The sequence below is a fragment of the Oenanthe melanoleuca genome, chromosome 2, assembly GCF_029582105.1.
Source record: "Oenanthe melanoleuca isolate GR-GAL-2019-014 chromosome 2, OMel1.0, whole genome shotgun sequence".
In the NCBI taxonomy this organism is placed as follows: domain Eukaryota; kingdom Metazoa; phylum Chordata; class Aves; order Passeriformes; family Muscicapidae; genus Oenanthe; species Oenanthe melanoleuca.
In genome coordinates this window covers 263,678-281,332 of record NC_079335.1, presented here as the reverse complement: position 1 = coordinate 281,332, position 17,655 = coordinate 263,678, and the positions used below count along the sequence as shown (strand labels likewise).

General features: G+C 54.7%; 2 protein-coding genes across 3 annotated transcripts; one reads left to right on the top strand and one right to left on the bottom strand.

The window, feature by feature from the left end:
- Nucleotides 1-3,069: 3,069 nt before the first annotated feature.
- On the bottom strand, nucleotides 3,070-6,694 carry LOC130250277 (NAD(P)(+)--arginine ADP-ribosyltransferase 2-like). Of its 2 annotated transcripts, none has more exons than XM_056485780.1 (3): nucleotides 6,532-6,694; nucleotides 4,639-5,447; nucleotides 3,070-3,876 (listed from the first exon to the last, which is right to left on the bottom strand). In XM_056485780.1, exons 2-3 carry the CDS (start codon nucleotides 5,422-5,424, stop codon nucleotides 3,814-3,816), a joined length of 849 nt encoding a protein of 282 aa, XP_056341755.1. In that variant the 5' UTR covers nucleotides 5,425-5,447; nucleotides 6,532-6,694; the 3' UTR covers nucleotides 3,070-3,813. The 2 variants fall into 2 exon arrangements, with proteins under 2 accessions (XP_056341755.1, XP_056341756.1); XM_056485781.1 differs by having other exon boundaries at nucleotides 4,683-5,447; nucleotides 6,532-6,693.
- Nucleotides 6,695-11,922: 5,228 nt separating this feature from the next.
- LOC130250275 (GPI-linked NAD(P)(+)--arginine ADP-ribosyltransferase 1-like) lies at nucleotides 11,923-15,275 on the top strand. Its single transcript, XM_056485778.1, has 3 exons — nucleotides 11,923-12,036; nucleotides 12,631-13,417; nucleotides 14,029-15,275. Exons 2-3 carry the CDS (start codon nucleotides 12,664-12,666, stop codon nucleotides 14,112-14,114), a joined length of 840 nt encoding a protein of 279 aa, XP_056341753.1. The 5' UTR covers nucleotides 11,923-12,036; nucleotides 12,631-12,663; the 3' UTR covers nucleotides 14,115-15,275.
- The last annotated feature ends 2,380 nt before the right edge of the window (nucleotides 15,276-17,655 follow it).

The window sequence follows — 17,655 nt, the reverse complement described above, 5'->3', positions numbered from 1 at the left end:
CTCCCTGTTCTCCCTCAAGAGACATTCCCTGCCCTTCCTTTGCTGCTCCCAGGTCTCTCCTGTGTTAGAGAGTTTCAAGAGCAGCTTTTAAGGGTTTTAAGGTGGCAGCAGCAAAGGCAGCAGCAAAAACAAACAAAAAAAAAAAAGCAAAAGCACGATGGGGTTCATTGTCAAAGCTCACTCAAAACCCTACAGAGAAAAAAAATCTGAATCAATCAATCTAAACCTAAAATTGTAGGGCTGAAGGATTTGACAGGAGCATTCCTGGAGCGTTTGCAGCAGCCACACTCCCACACAGAGTGAGGAGCTGGGAGCAGGCAGGTGCACAGGTGCAGGGACAGGTTCACACCTGGAGCTCGGGAGGGGCCCAGGGCAGGGCTGGTGCCTCTGCTCTGCTCCAGGGGTGAAGGAGCCCTGAGGGAGGGAGTTGCTGAGGTGAGCAGAGCTCAGAGCTCTGGGGACGTTCACAGCTCACAGGAGAGCAGACTTTGGCCATCCTCGTGTGCCATCCCAGCTCAGTCTGGGTCAGGAACTCTGAGAGTTCCACAGTGAAAATGTTCCACTTGGGCTGTTCTTCGGGCCAGCAAAACGAGTTCCCAGGGCTGTTTGTTGCAGGAGGAGCTCGCTATCCCAGGAATTCCTGGAGCAGACTGTTCTGATAAGCTGGGGAGGAGCCGGCACAGTGCTGCTCCTCGGGATTTCTGAGCTCACAGAGCCCGTGGGGCTGCAGCAGCACCTGCCCCTGTCTGCTGGGGCTGCACATCCCACTGGTGTGTCTGCAGGGGCCCCCAAAACCTTCCCTGTCCTCTCGCAGGGCCCCCCAAAACTTTCCCTGTCCTCTCGCAGGGCCCCCAAAACCTTCCCTGTCCTCTCGCAGGGCCCCCCAAAACCTTCCCTGTCCTCTCACAGGGCTCCCCAAAACCTTCCCTGTCCCCCATTCCTCTCCCCAAATCCCCAGGTCCTTCTCTCTCTCTGTCCCTGTCCCAGCACTCCCCAGTCTGTCCCTGTCCCTGTCCCAGCACTGCCCAGTCTCTCTCTGTCCCTGTCCCAGCACTGCCCAGTCCCTGTCCCTGCCCTGCTCACATTCCCGAGCAGCTCCCGCTCCTCGCCGCCTCCCGCGGCCCCGATCTGCCCCGGCAGCTTCTCCTCGCTGCTGCGCTCGGGATTCCGCCGCCGCCTCTTAGTTCATTGCGGTAAATCCTCCCCAGCAGCTGCCGCGCTGTGCCCGGCCCGGCCCGAGGCCGCGTTTGTGTCACACGCGGGGACCCGCGGGGCTGGCGCTGCGTCCCACGGGCCCGGGGGTGTCCCCGTGTCCCAAAACCCGTGTGCTGCTCTGATTGTCCCCATGTCACACAGCCCCGGGGGTGTCCCCGTGTCCCAAAACCCCGGGGGTGTCCCCGTGTCCCAAAACCCCTGTACTGCTCTGATTGTCCCCATGTCCCCCAGCCCCCGTGCTGTCCCCATGTCCCCCAGCCCCGTGCTGTCCCCATGTCCCCAGCCCCCGTGCTGTCCCCGTGTCCCCCAGTCTCTGTGCTGTCCCCATGTCCCCCAGCCCCGTGCTGTCCCCATGTCCCCCAGCCCCCGTGCTGTCCCCGTTCTGTCCCCATGTCCCCCAGCCCCGTGCTGTCCCCATGTCCCCGTGCTGTCCCCATGTCCCCCAGCCCCCGCGCCGCCCCGCCTGTCCCCGTGCTGTCCCCATGTCCCCCAGCCCCCGTGCTGTCCCCGTGCTGTCCCCATGTCCCCCAGCCCCCGCGCCGCCCCGCCTGTCCCCGTGCCCGCAGTGCCGGGGGGTCCCTGGGGGCGCACACGGGGACAGGAGCAGCTGCTGTGACGCTGCCAGAGGCCAAGGCTGGAGCCGCTGGAGCCCTCCGGGTGCCCCGCGCGGGGTGTTGGTTCTGGGGTGGGAGGGGGGCGGGCACGGAGCCCTTCCCACCATCAGCCATTCCCACTGGGATCGCTCTGCCAGCTCTGAGAGACGCGGAGCTGCTGGAGCGAGTCCAGAGCGCGGAGATGCTCCGAGGGGTGAAACCCCTCTGCTGTGGAGACATCAGAGCCCCTTCCACCGCTAAAGGAGCTCCTGAGAGCCGGGGACGGACTTTGGACACGGCCCGGGAGCGGCAGGACAAGGGGGAAGGGCTTCCCATCGCCAGAGGGCAGGCTCAGATGGGAAATGGCGAGTGACGTCACCTCGATATTCCCTGTGCCGCCCTGCCCGGGGAAGCTGCGGCTGCCCCGTCCCTGGAAGGGCTCAAGGCCAGGGTTGGATGGGGTTTGGAGCAGCCTGGCCCGGGGGAAGATGTCCCTGACGCGCTTTAAGGTCGCTCCATCCCGAACCATTCCCGATCCGGGCCGGGCGCTCGGCAGCGCCAGCAGCTCGTTCTGCCGCCTGCTGGTGGCACCCGGAACTGCAGCTGATGTCCCACACTCTCACTGCTGCCCTCCGGTGGCCAATTCCTGAACTGCAGCTGCAGGGACAGCTCGGGAGCCGTGCGGGCTAACGGGGGAAAACCCCGGGTTGGGAGGAAAAAGAGTTTCCTGAGCGAAACATAAATAAATGAGTGGTGCTGGCTCTCTCCCATTTCCTCAATTTGATTTTTCATGAATAAATGAGTGGTGCTGCCACTCTCCCATTTCCTCAATTTGATTTTTCATCCCTTTTCTGTTTTTATTTATTTTCCTCCCAATATTTCTTTCATTTTGTTGCCTCAAATCAGGAATTTCGGCCCCGAACTGATAGTTCATTCTTTTTTAATTACCCTGAGCAGCCCCTGGCAGCTCCTGCTGCTCCAGATCCTTCCCCAGCTCCGTCCCTGCCCTGGACATGCTCCAGCCCCTCCAGGTCCTTCCCGAGGGGCTGCAGCGAAGGAAGAAAAAGGGAGAAACATTTCTCCATCGCCTCTTTGAAGGTCGAGGTTTGGAAAACAAAACTTCCAGTTCCCTTTAAGAAAAACTCCAGGAACTGCTTTATTTTGGGAAAAGAGGTGCCAAGCAGGAAAGGCACTAAAGGAGCTGAGCGGATTCATCAGGCAAGTAAAAATCAAAGTTTTGATAAAGTTTTGACAGGCCAGGTGAGAAAAATCAAATTTTTGATAAACTTTTGATACTCCAGGTGAGCAAGGATCAAATTTTGATAAACATTTGATACTCCAGGTGAACAAGCAGCAATTTTTCTGATCCACAGGTGAGGTGGCCAAGGAGCTGTTGGAGGTGGTCAGTGAGCCATAGGAAGTGGCCAGTGTTCTGTAGGAGATGGCCAGTGATCTGTAGGTGGTAGCCAAGGAGCTGCAGGAGGTGTCTGTGCCGTTGCCACTCCCAAACCCCTCCATGGGAAGTGCCCGGCCAGCCCCGGGCGCTGGCCGGTCCCTGCTGTCCATCTGTCCGGCACTGTCCGTCTGTCCATCTGTTCTGGCAGCTCCAGCCCCCCTGTGCTGCTCCTGCTGCCCTGGACGGGCCACTCCTCACAGTGGCCACGGTGGCAACAATGGCCACAGTGACCTCGGTCACCTTGGTAACCACGGTGGCCTCGGTATTACAGTGATCACAGTGGCCACCGTGGCTTCGTGGTGGCCACAGTGGCCATGGTGACCACGGCGCTTCCAGTGCCCAGAGTGGTCATAGGGACCAAAGTGGCCAAAGTGACCATAGTGGCCACAATGGCCTTGGTGGCCAAAGTGACCGTAGTGGCCACAGTGACCTTGGTGGCCTCATCTCTCTGGGGGTCCTGGTGGCCTCGTGATCATGGTGGCCACAGTGGCCTCAGAGGTCACTGTGGTCTTGGTGGCCTCATGGCTCAGAGGCTTCTGGTGACCACTGTCATGGCCACAGTGACCAGGAGAGGCCCCCAGAGGTGGGGGGAGGTCCTGGGGAAGGTCCCACCTGGGGGGACAGAGAGGGGAGTCAGGGGGCCATGGGGGGAGGGACAGGGGGGCCATGACAGGATCCCTGTCCCCTGTGCCCAGCCATGGTGTCCCCAGCACGGGATGTCCCTGTCCCCCCTCACCTGGCACTGGTGTCCCCACCCCCTGTGCCCAGCAGTGGCCTTCCCTGTCCTTGTCCCCAGCACTGGGTGCCCACTGTGGGTGTCCCTGTCCCATGGCCATGGGTGTCCCCAGCACTGGGTGTCCTTGTCCCCAACGCTCACCTGTCCCCCCAGGGAATGTCCCCTGTGATGTCACCTCTCAGTGTCCCCGTGTCCTTAGGGAATGTCCCCCTGTGACGTCACCTCTCCATGTCCCCCCTGTGACATCACCTGGCAGTGTCCCCATGTCACCTGGCAGTGTCCCCATGTCACCTCTCCGTGTCCCCGCGTCCTCAGGCCACGTTCCCCCGTGTCACCTCGCAGTGTCCCCAAACCCCCAGGCCATGTCTCCCTGGGATGTCACCTCGCAATGTCCCTGTGTCACCTCGCAGTGTCCCCCCTGTGACGTCACCTGGCAGTGTCCCCACGTCCCCAGGCCACATCCCCCTGTGTCACCTCGCAGTCTCCCCGTGTCACCTCGCAGTGTCCCCCCTGTGATGTCACCTGGCAGTGTCCCCGTGTCACCTCTCCGTGCCCCCACGTCCCCAGGCCCCGTCCCCCTGTGATGTCACCTCGCAGTGTCCCCGTGTCACCTGGCAGTGTCCCCCCTGTGACATCACCTGGCCGTGTCCCCGCGTCCCCGGGCCGCGTCCCCCCGCGTCACCTCGCAGCCACTCGCACTCGTAGTTGCTGAAGTTCCCGCTGGAGTGCAGCTCGATGCTCACGGTGTCCCCGTCCCGCGTGACCGCGGCCACCTCGAAGGTCTCGAAGGGCGGCACCAGCACCTCCCTCTCGCCGGGCTCGGCCGAGAAGCGGCGCAGGTCGGCGCCGTGGCAGGTGTGCACGTGGAACAGCGTGTCCGTGCCGTACCGCGCCGCCACCTCGCGGCTCCGCGACGTGGACGCGAACTGCCCGAAGCGAACCCTGTCGCCCGCCCTGGCCTGGAAGCGCAGCCCGCTCACCCCCCGGAACACGTCCTGGCAGCGGCCGGGCTCCCTCAGGCGCTGCAGGGCCTGCGTGAGCAGGAAGTGCAGAGTTTTGAAGTGGAAGTTGTTGTGGTATCGCTGGCGGGAGCCGCCGGCCTCGCGCACGGCCGCGTTGAACGGCCGGTGCACGTCCTTCATGGTGTAGGCCATGACGGCGATGGCCTGGGCCTGGCTCAGAGGGGCCACGGGGCTGCCCCGCGCCTGCCACGCCGCCCGGGCCTTAGGCCAGGCCTGGGCAAACTCGGCGTTCTGCAGGAACTCGGTGCTGTTGAGCTGGGGCAGCTGCTTGGCCATGTCGTGGGCGCAGGTCAGGTACTGGTCATCAAAGGACGTCTGGGCCATGTCCAGGGGCACCACTTGGATGGCCACGGTGGCCACGGCCATTGCCAGCACGGCCAGGGCCTGAGCCACGGGGGCCATGGAGAGGAGAGTCCACGGTGGCACTGGGGACACTGGGGGACACAGAGGGGACACTGTGTGACACAGGGAAGACACTGAGGGGACACTGAGGGGACACTGATGGGACACAGGGGACACTGGGGGACACAGAGGGGACACTGTGTGACACAGGGAAGACACTGAGGGGACACAGGGGACACTGATGGGACACAGGGGAGATGCTGAGGGGACACAGGGGATGCTGAGGGGACAAAGAGGAGATGCTGAGGGGACACTGAGGGGACACAGGGGATGCTGAGGGGACACTGAGGGGACACAGAGGAGACACACAGATGACACAGAGTGGACACTGTGTGACACAGAGAAGACATTGAGGGGTCCCAGGGGACACTGAGGGGATGCTGATGGGACACAGGGGACGCTGAGGGACATGGGGGGGCTTCCTTGGTGAGGAGCCAAGGAGGGACAGTGGGGTCAGCCCGGGGAGGGGAGGCAGCCCCGGCCAGGAGACCCCTGGACATGTCCTGGGACCCCGATCCCAAATCCTGGGGTCCCTCCTGGAGCCTCCCCAGTGCCCCCAGCACCCCAATCCCACCCCCACAGTCCTAAATCCACCCTCACGGTGTCATTTCAGCTCCCCTGCAGGACCCTGATCCCAAACCCTGGGGTCACTCCTGGAGCCCCCAGCACCCCGATCCCACCCCCACAGTCCTAAATCCGCCCTCACGGTGTCATCTCAGCTCCTTTGCAGGACCCCGATCCCAAACCCTGGGGTCACTTCCTGACCCCCCTCCAGCAACCCCAGAGCCCCCCAGCACCCCAAACCCTCTCCCATAGTTCTGTGTCCCCCTCCTGGGTGTTTCCCAGTGCCTCTTGTGACCCCAACCCCTGTCCCAGCCCCTTGTGCCCCTCCCGGTGACACCCCTGGCCCCAGGGACCCTGACCCAAGGCTTGGGGTCCCCCAGTGTCTCCCTTGTTCCCCCCCCATTCCCCAATCCCCGTCCCAGTCCCATGAGAACCCCGGTGGCTCCTCATGACCCCAGTCCAGTCCTTTGTGCCCCCCAGACCCCAATCCCACAGTCCCCTGTGCCCCCCAAGTGTCCCCAGTGTCCCCCCAGCCCCTGATACCGAAATCAGCCGGAGTGAACTCCCTGGCACAGCTGGAGGTACCAGAGAGCCGGAATTCTTTATCAGCTCGGACTCACAGCGGATCTCTCCTGCTCCTGCAGCTTTGTGCAGGGTATTTATCCACCCTAATTATAAATATTCATTAAAAAGGGCTGCTTAGCTAACACAGAACTTGAGTTTTCCCGTAAGTGATTTGCATGGCTCCGCCTCCTCTAAGGCAGAATTTTACTGCCCCGGAGTCATAAAAGGGGATTCGGGGCGTGGTTCCCACTGACAGCTCCGATGTCCCGATCTCCTCGCTCTGACCTTTCGCTTTCAGCCGCCGGAACTTTCCAAAATCCCCTCACCGGAGCTCCTGCAGCGGCTCCTCCACGGGCTCCAGCCGCGTTTATCCTGCCGTACCCGCAGCACCCGGTGGTCGCACCAGAGAGTCTGAGCTTCCAAAATTTGGGGTAATAGAGGTGGGACCCCACAAAGTCTATTGCATAACCCAGACAGCCTGAACTTCTGAATTTTGGGGGGAAATGGCAGGTCTGAGGGGATGTGGGGCAGGTGGTTTGGGAAGGCTGCACCTTGCCGGTGCCTCAGCAATGGTGAAAGGAAGAGAGTTGGAGATAAAAGGAGGCTGAACCCTCCAGAACCCCGAGAGAGAAACCCCATGGGGGCATGGCTGTGGGAACTCTGTTCCTTTATTCAAATACAGTTTCAAGAATTTTCTGTGGACACTTGGCCTTTCACAGTGTGGCTTTACCCACACACTGAAGGTGCTGGGCAGAGCTTAAAGAGTGACAAAAGCAAAAACGATAAAAGGATGTAAATGTGTTTACACAGCACAATAAATGTGACTGGAACCAGTGAAGAAAGAGATAAAGTTTAATAAATTCTCTAACACAGAAGGGAGCACTGCCCACCCAAAGACAAAAGTTGAGGTGAGGTCACCTGGGCTATTGGGGCACTCAGTGAAAATGACCCCAGGGACCCCATTTTTATGACTCCCCAAGACAATAAAAATTATCCCTGAAAGGGGCAGAGCCACACAAATTGTTTACAGGAGAAGTGCTGGTTCTGTATTAGCTAAGAAGCTCATTTTAATGAGTATGTAAAATTAGGGTGGAGAGATTTGGTGTGGCAAAGCCCCCCAGAGCTGCAGCACCAGGAGAGATGTTGCATATAGGTAAAGCCCTGTAAAATAAGGGTTTATTGCCCTTGTAAAATCATTGCTCAGGCCCAATACTTTGAAGAGTAGAAGAGAACTCTCCTGAGGAGATTAGATTGTAATTCTAAAAGATCAACCTCGCTGTCTTCTTCTCCTCTGTCTCTCAGCTTAAGACATCCCTGACCTGTCCTGTCTGCAGAACATCACCTTCTCATTTTTCTTTGACCTCCATCCTTCTCCAGGGCCAAAACTGAGGGATCTTGGGGGGTAAACTAATACCACACCCTCTCTGCCATTCAGGCTTGTTTCTCAGAGTGAGAAACATGTCCAGGTAAATGACTTTGTTCCATTTGCTTTCTCTTCTTAAGAACAACCTTTACTGCAATAGAGTATTACATTGTAAGGTCCCGTTTACAGACCACTTTTCTCTCATTTTCTAATTTATATTGTGGCCACCATTGATTACAATATTTAATTAATTCACTTTTCTTTAAATTACCCCCAGGGACCCTTTCCAAAAAGCCAAAATTCACCCCAGGGGACTCTTCTTGACAATCTCCTTGCTGCTGGGGCTGCCCACTCCTGGTGCTATCCAGACACCCTCACTTTACAGCCAAAATTATCACTGTAATTATCATTATTGTGCTCCTCTCTTAACTCTCATTGCTTTGACACTGGGATTGGGAATGGGAGTTCTGTCCTGCACCAGTGCTGGTGTTTGCAGCTCTGATGAGCAATTAACAGGGAAGGATCACACAGCCCAGCCCTGCACAATCCACCCTGTCCTGATCCACAGGGGAATGCAGGACGAGGTGGCACAAGCCAAAATCCTTTTGACAGATGCACAGGTAAGAAATGAAATCTTATTAACAAACACATGGACAGGAAACATCAGCTATGTACAGGAGGCACAGAATGACAATCAAACAACAATCAAACCCCAAATTCCAAGACCTGGGCCAGTACCTAAATTCATCAGCATTTCTTTAGGGACTCTAACCCCTAAAGGACTCCAACCTGTGTAGTGTCAATTTTGGGAATTTGACCCGTGATCCAGCGCCCTGCCTGAGCTGTCACAGCAGTTACTGAACCAAGACCAGAAAGAAAACCCAAAGCAATCAACAAATACCTTGAATTTCCAGCTGTCCGTCCTCGTCTCCCCCCGCAGAGCCGGTGGAACGTGGAGTCCCTCCAGGAATTCTCAGGGCACACCAAGGGCCTGCCCATCTCCAGCTGACCTTGCAGCTGGGCAGAGAACTCTCTCCTACCTGGCTGGCCAAACTGAATCCCAAAACTGGGCAAGAAAATGAAACCTCTGGGCCAGGACTGCCAGAGCCTGGTGCTGCTGCTGGTTCACTAAAGTCAAAGGGGTTTGTTGAAGCCTGGAGATCCCATGGGGAGGTGGAAATTGGGGCATGTTTGGGTTACAGAGCGTGTGTCCTTCCTCAGGAGTCCAAATCAGAGTCATCCTGGGGCCTCTTTGTGGGGAGGCTCAGGAGACCTGTGGGGTGCTGTTCAGAACAGCTCAATCACAGAACAACTGTGAGCCACAGCAGAGACTGTTCTGCTCGTCCCAGGGGCCAGGAAATCCAGTCTGGGACAGCAGCTGATGGTTTTGCTGTACAGTTTATACTCTGGTCACTGTAACCACAAGGAGATGTGGAACCACGGGAGGAGCTCACAGTGTCACCAAGAGCTCTGGAGGTGGCAGCAGGAAAAAGAGCAAACATAGGAACTCACTTGAGATCTGCTTTGGGCATTGCTCATGCCCATGGAGCCACATGGAGAGAAAGAAATCCATTCACAGCACAGGGATGTCTGATTAAATATGAACAGGAAATATTGTCCTTCCTCAACAGCAGCCAAAGAAGGGGCTGTGACACATTCCAGGGCACAGCAGTGTGGGGATTGCCAAATCCATGGGGGAAATTACCCTGCAATAAAGCACCCTGGTGTTAATTCCTGATAAGGGAATTTCACCTCCAGAGGGGAGGCCTGGATAGAGTTTGGCTGATTAAAAATTGACTGCTTGTGGAAAAGGCCCCAGTAAAGAGGGTGGGTGGGTGATAACTCCCAGTAATCACCAGCACCAGGACTGATGCTGCAGCTGGGGAAGGAGAGAAGCAGCAGCAAACCCTGGGAGAGTCACTGGGGTGGGGACAGCCTCAGACACTCAGTGTCCCCAGGACAGAACTGTCAGATCTGTTCCAGAACAGTGCCCCAGTCTGTTTTGAATTAAATTTAAATTCCTTTGAGCTGAAACCCACCACCCCCAGGGAAAAGAGGAAACACTCCTGGGAATTGCAGGCAAACGGATTTTCTGAGCAGCCACGCTGTCTTGGGGTGACTTTATGATGTTTGTACCCCCAAATCGTCTGTTCTGTTGGTGCTGAATGTTGAGTTTAAGACTGGTTTCAGCAGTGAAAAGGGGAGAGAAGAAGTGCAGAGTTTGTTATCAGAGTCTGCACTCGCCCCTCCTCATCCTTCACACAGGCCAGGCTGTCTGCAGTGGACAGCAGGACAGACACAGCTCTTTTGGCTTTTTAGTTGTTTTGTTTTTTCTCCCTAGCTGAGCCAAAGGAGTTCCCCTGGACTGGTTTTTTTCCCTTTTTTTGGAATTTCTCAAACCTGCTCTGGACTGAAAGCCCAGGGGAGCACCAGGAGCTCACACCTGTAACCCACCAGGCCCGGCCTGGGCTGTGACATTTCCCAGAGCCAAAACAACTAAAAACAGCCTGAGCAAGCCAGGCTGCAGCCCACAGAAGGGGCTTTTATGAATTTGTCAACTCCTTCAGAGGAAAGAGAGGTCTTGCTCTTTGGCACCGTTCATTTTGGTGCTGGGAACTGCTTTGTCTGTTAAATAAACAGATTTTTTTTCCACTTTTCTCTGAGGAAATATTTTTTCCCCAAACCATTTTTGGGAGGCACTGCTTGAATCTGTTCCCTGGAGGGCCTGCATTGGGAGGTTTCCTCCCAAATCTGCCCTAAATCAGAGCACAAACCAAGAAGGGTTCAGGTATCTCCTGGTGTTGGTGGATCCCTCTTTTGGGGGCCCAGAACTTCTGAAACACTAATCTTAGAAAACCAGGATTTTAGTTACCTTGCTGAAAATAAAAGTTAGAAGGGAGTAGTTATCAGAAACTTAAGTAATTGATTTTTCTGTCATTTTATGTTTGCTCACAATGGGAAAAGACAAAAACTAGTGAGCAGACCCAAAGAAACACAGAAAATGCAACTGGAAACCCATTCCTTGAAAAATTTGACTCAGAAATCATTTGTATTGTCATTGATGGAAAAGGTCAAGAGTTCAGGGTGAGGAAGACTCACCTTACTTCCTCCTTTTAAGACCCCTCACCATGAAAACGACCCCAGAGTTAATTAAGAAATCAATAGGTGATCAAACTAATTACCATGGGAAGCAGGGGATGGGAGGGACTGTTATTATGAATATGTATTTGTTTGAATCCTTTGCCAATAAACAGTCTCTGTGATCACCTGTGATTCTGCAGTGTGTATTAGAGGATTACCTCACTGAATAAACAATCACTTCCTAACTTTAATTGTTAGAGAGTCTTTTGTCCATCACAGCTGAGTATCAGAATCAGACCAATACTTTTATTTTGGTAAACCACTTCTCCTGTCACACCAGGGAACTCCCCAAGAGATCATCCCCAGGCTCGGGGTGCCTACAGGGATGTCACCTGGTATGGGACCCCAGTTGGTGTCTGGGGTGTGACAGCAGCCCAGTGAGCAGTGGGGAGTGGGACTGGGGGCACTGGGGAGATGTGGGACTGTGGGATTGGGGTCCTGAGGGGAGAGAAATAAGAGAATAGAAGGTTTCAGTTCCTCTGCAGGTGCTGGATAGGGCTGAAACGTGAAGTAGCAGAAAACACAGAAGGATGTAAAAGTGTAGACAGAGCAGAAAAAACGTGGCTGGAGCCAATGCACAAATGGATAAAAGGAACTCAAGTGTGGGAATTTTGGCAAGTTCTGTAACACAGAAGCAGCAGCAGTGGCCAAAAGTGCAAGGTCAAGGCGAGGTTTTCCTGGACATTGGGCACTCAATGAAAACCACACCCGGAAAAACTATTGTTATTTCTCTCCAAGACAATAACATTATTTATTATAAGAGTCAGAGCCATGCAAATTATTTACGGGAAAAGCCCTGGTCTGTGTTAGCTAAGCAGCCCACTTTAATGAATATTTATAATTAGGGTGGATAAATACCCTGTGCAAAGCCCCCCTGAGCTGTGGGAGTAGGAGAGATCTGCTGTGAGTCCAAGCTGATAAAGAATTCCGGCTCTCTGGTACCTCCAGCTGTGCCAGGGAGTTCACTCCGGCTGATTTCGGTATCAGGGGTTGGGGGGACACTGGGGACAATAGGGGAGGGACAGTGGACAGGGGGACTGGGATCTGGGGGGCACTGGGGGAGTCACAGGACTGGAATTGGATTTAGGGGTGCTCTAGGGGAAGGTGAGGGGGGACATGGGATGGTGGGAGTGGGACTGGGACACACTGTGGGGGTAGGGGGTGATGCCTGGATTTGGGTTGAGGTTCTGGGGTGACACCAAAGAAATTGGGGATTGTGAGTGGGATTGGGGTCTGGGGACAGGCTGAGGGGAACAGTGAGGGGCTCAGGGAGTGACCCCAGGATTTGGGCTGGGGTCCTGGGTGGGCTGAGGGGAATTGCAATCATGGGAGTAGGATTGGGCTTCTGGGGTGGGGCCATGGTACTGTGGGATTGGGACTGGGGTCCCTGGGGGCTGGAAGACACTGGGGAGAGAAAAGTAACCCTGGATTTGGGATCAGGGACCCTGGACAAGTTCAGGGGTCTCCTGACCAGGAGTGCCTCCCTTCCCCCTGGGCTGACCCCACTGCCCTCCCCAGTCTCTCACTGAGGAACCCTCCCAGTGTCACCTCTGTGTCCCCTCTGTGTCCCTCAGTGTCCACACTGGTTCCTGTGGCCTCTCCCCTCCATGGCCCTCCTGGCTCTCACCCTGGCTCTGCTGGCAATGACCGTGGCCACCACAGCCATAATGGTGACACCCCTGGACATGGCCTGGAAATCCTTCGATGACCAGTACCAGGGCTGTGGCCCTGAGATGAAGGCCGCGCTGCCGGCCCTGAACCGCTCTGAGTTCCAGGAGAATCCTCTGTTCGCCCAGGTCTGGCCTGAGGCCGTGGAAGAGTGGCAGAGACGGGGGTCCCCTCTGTCCCCTCTGTCATCCTCAGCCCAGGCCATTGCCATCATGGCCTACACCATGATTTACCTGCACAAGGAGTTCAACAACGCAGTGAGAGTGGCCGGGCGCTCCCCACAGGAATACCGGGACAACTTCCACTTCAAAACTCTGCATTTCCTGCTGACCGACGCCCTGGCCACGCTGAGGGCTGCTCAGAGGAAGCAGGAATGTCTCTGTGTGTACCGGGTGGTGGACAAGTACCTGTTCCAGGCAAAGATTGGCGACATCGTCCGGTTCAGTCAATTCGCGCCGTCGTCACTTTGTGAAAATGCGATCCAAGATTTTGGGAAAACCACGGTGTTCAAGGTGCAGACGTGTTACAGCGCGAACATCAGGAAATTCTCCAGATATCCCATAGAAGAGGAGGTGCTGATCCCACCCTTCGAGAAGTTCACCATCATGAAAGTCATCAAGGGAACAGGGAACGTCCGAATCCACCTCAACTCCATCGGGACCTACAGCAAATACAACTGCGAGTGGCTGAAAGGTGGGGACAGCCTGGGGCCATGGGGACACCCACTGGGGCCATGGGGACACACAGGGGACAATGACACTCACTGGGGATGGGGAACAGGGACAGGGGCACCCATGGTGTGTGTGGGTACAAGGACGCCCTGTGCCGGGGACACCAAAACTGGGGACAGGAATGGCCAGGACAGGGCACAGGGATGGGGACCCCCCATATCTGGGAGACGACAGGGATAGGGACAGGGACAGACACTCCTTCCAGGGGAGGACAAGGGCATGGACAAGGAGAGTGAGAGGGACAGAGACAGGGACACACCCATTCCAATCCTGTCCATCCTCTCCACTGACAGTGTTGTGGGGACAGACCCTGTGTGCTGGATTTGGGTGGGCCGGGACCCCTCATGGCACCCCTTCACCCCCTGGCACCTCCTGGTACCCTGACCCTTGTCGCCCCTAAGCCCACCATGACCCCCTGGACCTCTGTGGCCCCTGGACCCCCCCATATCCCCCCACACCCTGTCACTGTCACCTCATGGTCCCCATCTCTCCTGTCACCCCCAGCCCCATTACAACCATCCCTGACCCCCTCACTCCCCCATGGTCACCATGACTCCCCTCTTTGTCCCCCAGGTGGGAGCGTCCCCAGGGTCCCCGCCCACCTCGGAGGACTCCTCCTGGCCACCACAGCCCTGGCAATGGCCACTGGGATCCTCTGAGCCACGAGGTCATCGAGATCCCCAAGGTCACTGTGGTCACTGTGACCACCAAGAACACCAACACAGCTACAGAAATGAGATGTCTTACGTTGCAACACAGGATGTGACTAAAAGTATGTATTGTATCACCATCTGTTAAACCAGCTGGGGCAATCATCTTCATCTTTCCCACAGCCCATCCTCCCTCCAGGAGATATCTCCTGTTCATGGCCATTGAGTCCCAGGGCATGACTGATAAAATTCCATCATCCCACTGGGAGATGCTCCAGCCAGGGGAGGAGCCAAACATTTCCTACCTAGCATCAGTGTTGCCCTGGGAAAGGCAGCTTGCAATAATAGATATAAAGGATTGCTTCTGTGTATCCCCCTCTGTCTCCATGATGTGCCCAAGTTTGTCATCTCTGTTCCCTCCCCCAACAGACAGGGCTCTCTCAATGTCACCATTGGCTTGTCCTTCTCCAGGGAATGAAAAATTCCCCTTCTATTTGCCAGTGGTAAATTACCCACATCCTGTCACCCATCCAGAACCCGTTCCCCGAGGCAATCATTCATCACTTCATGGATGATAAATTGGTCTGTGCATCAGAGAAAACTTACCTGGGCAGGACTGATAATAAAACAGTAAAGACCATCGAAGAGGCTGGGTTTGAGATTTGGGAAAATAAAATTCAATACACTTGTCCTTGGATTTACCTCGGACTGTGAATCCAGGAGTGGACTGTTGTGCCCCAGAAGCTCACCATGTGGGATGACCCAAGGACCCCAAGAGACTTGCACCAATCATGTGGATCCATCAATTGTGTACGGCCTCTGCTGGGGATCATGACACAGGACCTCAGCCCCATGTTCAATCTCATTTCTCAGAGTGAGAACCTGGATTTGCCACCAATCTGCACACCGGAATCCCAAAATTCTATCATCAAAGTGCAGCAGGCCTTGTCTTCACACAGAGCCCACCGTATTGAGCCCAGCCTGCCTCTCCACCTCATCATCTTAGCTAAGGCACCTCGCTTTCATGGCCTCATTCACCAGTGGGACTCCAGACAAAAGGACCCACTTTGAATCATTGAATGAGTATTTACACACAACCAAACCACAAGACGATTGTTGTGCCACACGAAATAATTGTACACCTTGTAAATAAAGCCAGAGCTTGCCTCAGGTCTTTTGAGAGGTGTGATTTCATATGGATCTATCTCCCATTAGCGACTACTGGAGATCTGGAGAACTTACTCCAAACCAACGAGAGCCTCCAGTTCTCTCTAAATAGTTCCACTGGCCAAATCTCAATTCATTCACCCAGCCATAAGCTGTTTAAATTAGAATTAATCTGGTCCCTAAATTTGTACAAAGCAAAACGCCTCTCAAAGTTTTGATCATTTGCCCTGACGGCTCAGGGTCTTCCCACAAGACAGTAATGATTTGGAGGGAGCCCAGGACACAGAAGTGGGAGTCTGATGTGCAGGTGGTGGTAGGATCCCCACAAACTGCTGAGCCAGCAGCCATCATCAGGGGTTTTGAGAGATTCCAAGAGCCATTCAATTTGATAAATAGATTCAGCTTACGTAGCAGGTGCAACTATGAGACCTGGACATTCTTTTCTCAAGGAGGTCTCAAATCCAAATTTGTGTTGGCCCATGCAGGACAAAATACCACCCATATCATACAGCATTTTCTCCTTTTGCCACCCTGGGAGTCCCTGAGCAAGTGAAAACTGACAGTGGCCCTGCTCACACCTCATGTAAACTAAACTGACAGTGGCCCTGCTCACACCTCATGTAAACTGAAGGACATTTCAGTCAGTGGGGTGTAAAGCACAAGAGGAGCATGCCCATCAATCCCAGTCCAATTGATTGTTCAAAGGAGCCACCAGACCATCCAGAGGGTCCTTGATCAGCAGCAGGGAGGAACAGAGATCTTATCTCCCCTTGAAAGACTCTGTAAAGTGTTCTGTGTCATTGACTTCCTAAACTGTTCTGCCTCCGAGCCTAACCCCCTTACTCAAGCACATCTTAAATTTGGATAGAGCTAAGCAGAAACTGCAAGTGCTCATCAAGGACCCTGAAACACATCAAATACCTGGGCCTTTCACTTTAATCACCTGGGGGAGGGGTATGTCTGTTCTCATTACCATCTGGCCCCAAATGGCTCCCAGGGAAAAACATCAAGCCTTACCTGAGCCTGACAAACACTGCCCCCACAAATAACAATCACAGCATCTCCAAGTGTTAAACACAACAACCAAAAGATCAAACCAGCTCTGTCTGGAGATGAAGATGCTGATGCATCCAAGGGCCATGTACCATCCTCTGACCCCTTATAGGCTCCAGATCCATTGCCACACTCCAGAGAAATCGACACAACCTCAAATAAAAACAAAACTTACCACCCAGATGCAATCCCAACTACTGCTATTCAGTCTCCCCCAATTCTGATGAAATCCTTGAACTCCATTTACCCCTACACTTACCTTCACACCCCCCTCCTCCCCAACCCTTCCTTACCTTTTACCAAACCTACTTGTCTTTTACCTTCCTCAACATGACACCCACCTCTTTCCACAGTTTTTTCATTGTCATTAAATAAGAAGGGGGTGTTGTGGAGGACGGTGGGCCCTCAGACCCAGTGATGTCAGTGCTCCCGTGGAGGGATGAGACCTGAAGGCCAAAAGGGTTAAGGTGCAACCCTAGAGAAATGTGGCCATTACAGGCCCAGGGAAAATCTTAAAGGAGTTTTCCAGTTTAACTTTCTCAGGCTCAGCTAGGGCTTTTCCCAAGCGAGAGGTCTTCCTGTCCTGTAAACATAAAAGAAATAATTATAACAAAAGATAAACACCAGCTGGATCCACGACAAAGCCTGGAGCAAGAAATGTCTCCTTCTCTGACCAAGGAACCATCTGTACTTTGTTTTGCACGGAACTGTTTTATTTATAAGCCAAGGCATCTTTCAATAAGCTGTTCTTTCTTACAAGAAAATGCCATGTTACTGTGTCTTTTCTCCCATCTGTAACCCTCCTACAGTAACAGAGAAAGGCCCTTAGGTGGGCAAAACCCTCGATGTGATGGAGACACAAAAACCACCCCAGGGTGCCGTGTAACTTATGCTGATTCTCTGTATCCTATTTGCCCTCCCCTCTATTACTCCATCCCTGTTCCCTCAGATGATTCGCTGGTTGCTCTACCCCACCCCCTGCCTTTCCCATATAACCCCGGCTCCCTCTGACTTCTGGGGTTACTTTCATCCCTGGCACTCTTCCTGGCATTACCTGATAAAGGGTCTTTGAGGAGCCTCACACAAAGACCCTGTCTCAGGCCTTTGTCACCCTAAAGGGTCTCTCCCAAAGGAGCTGATAATCACAGCAGTGGGGTCAGTGTGCCTGAGCACCCCACAACACATCTTTATAAAAACTCTTCTGTCTTTATAAAAACTCTTCTCGAGGGAAGTCACTGCACCTTGGCACCACCCTTTACAGCAAGAGGCACCTGAATAGGGACCTCTGCTCGGGGGTCCCTGGAGAAGCATCTTTTGTGGGGAGCATCCC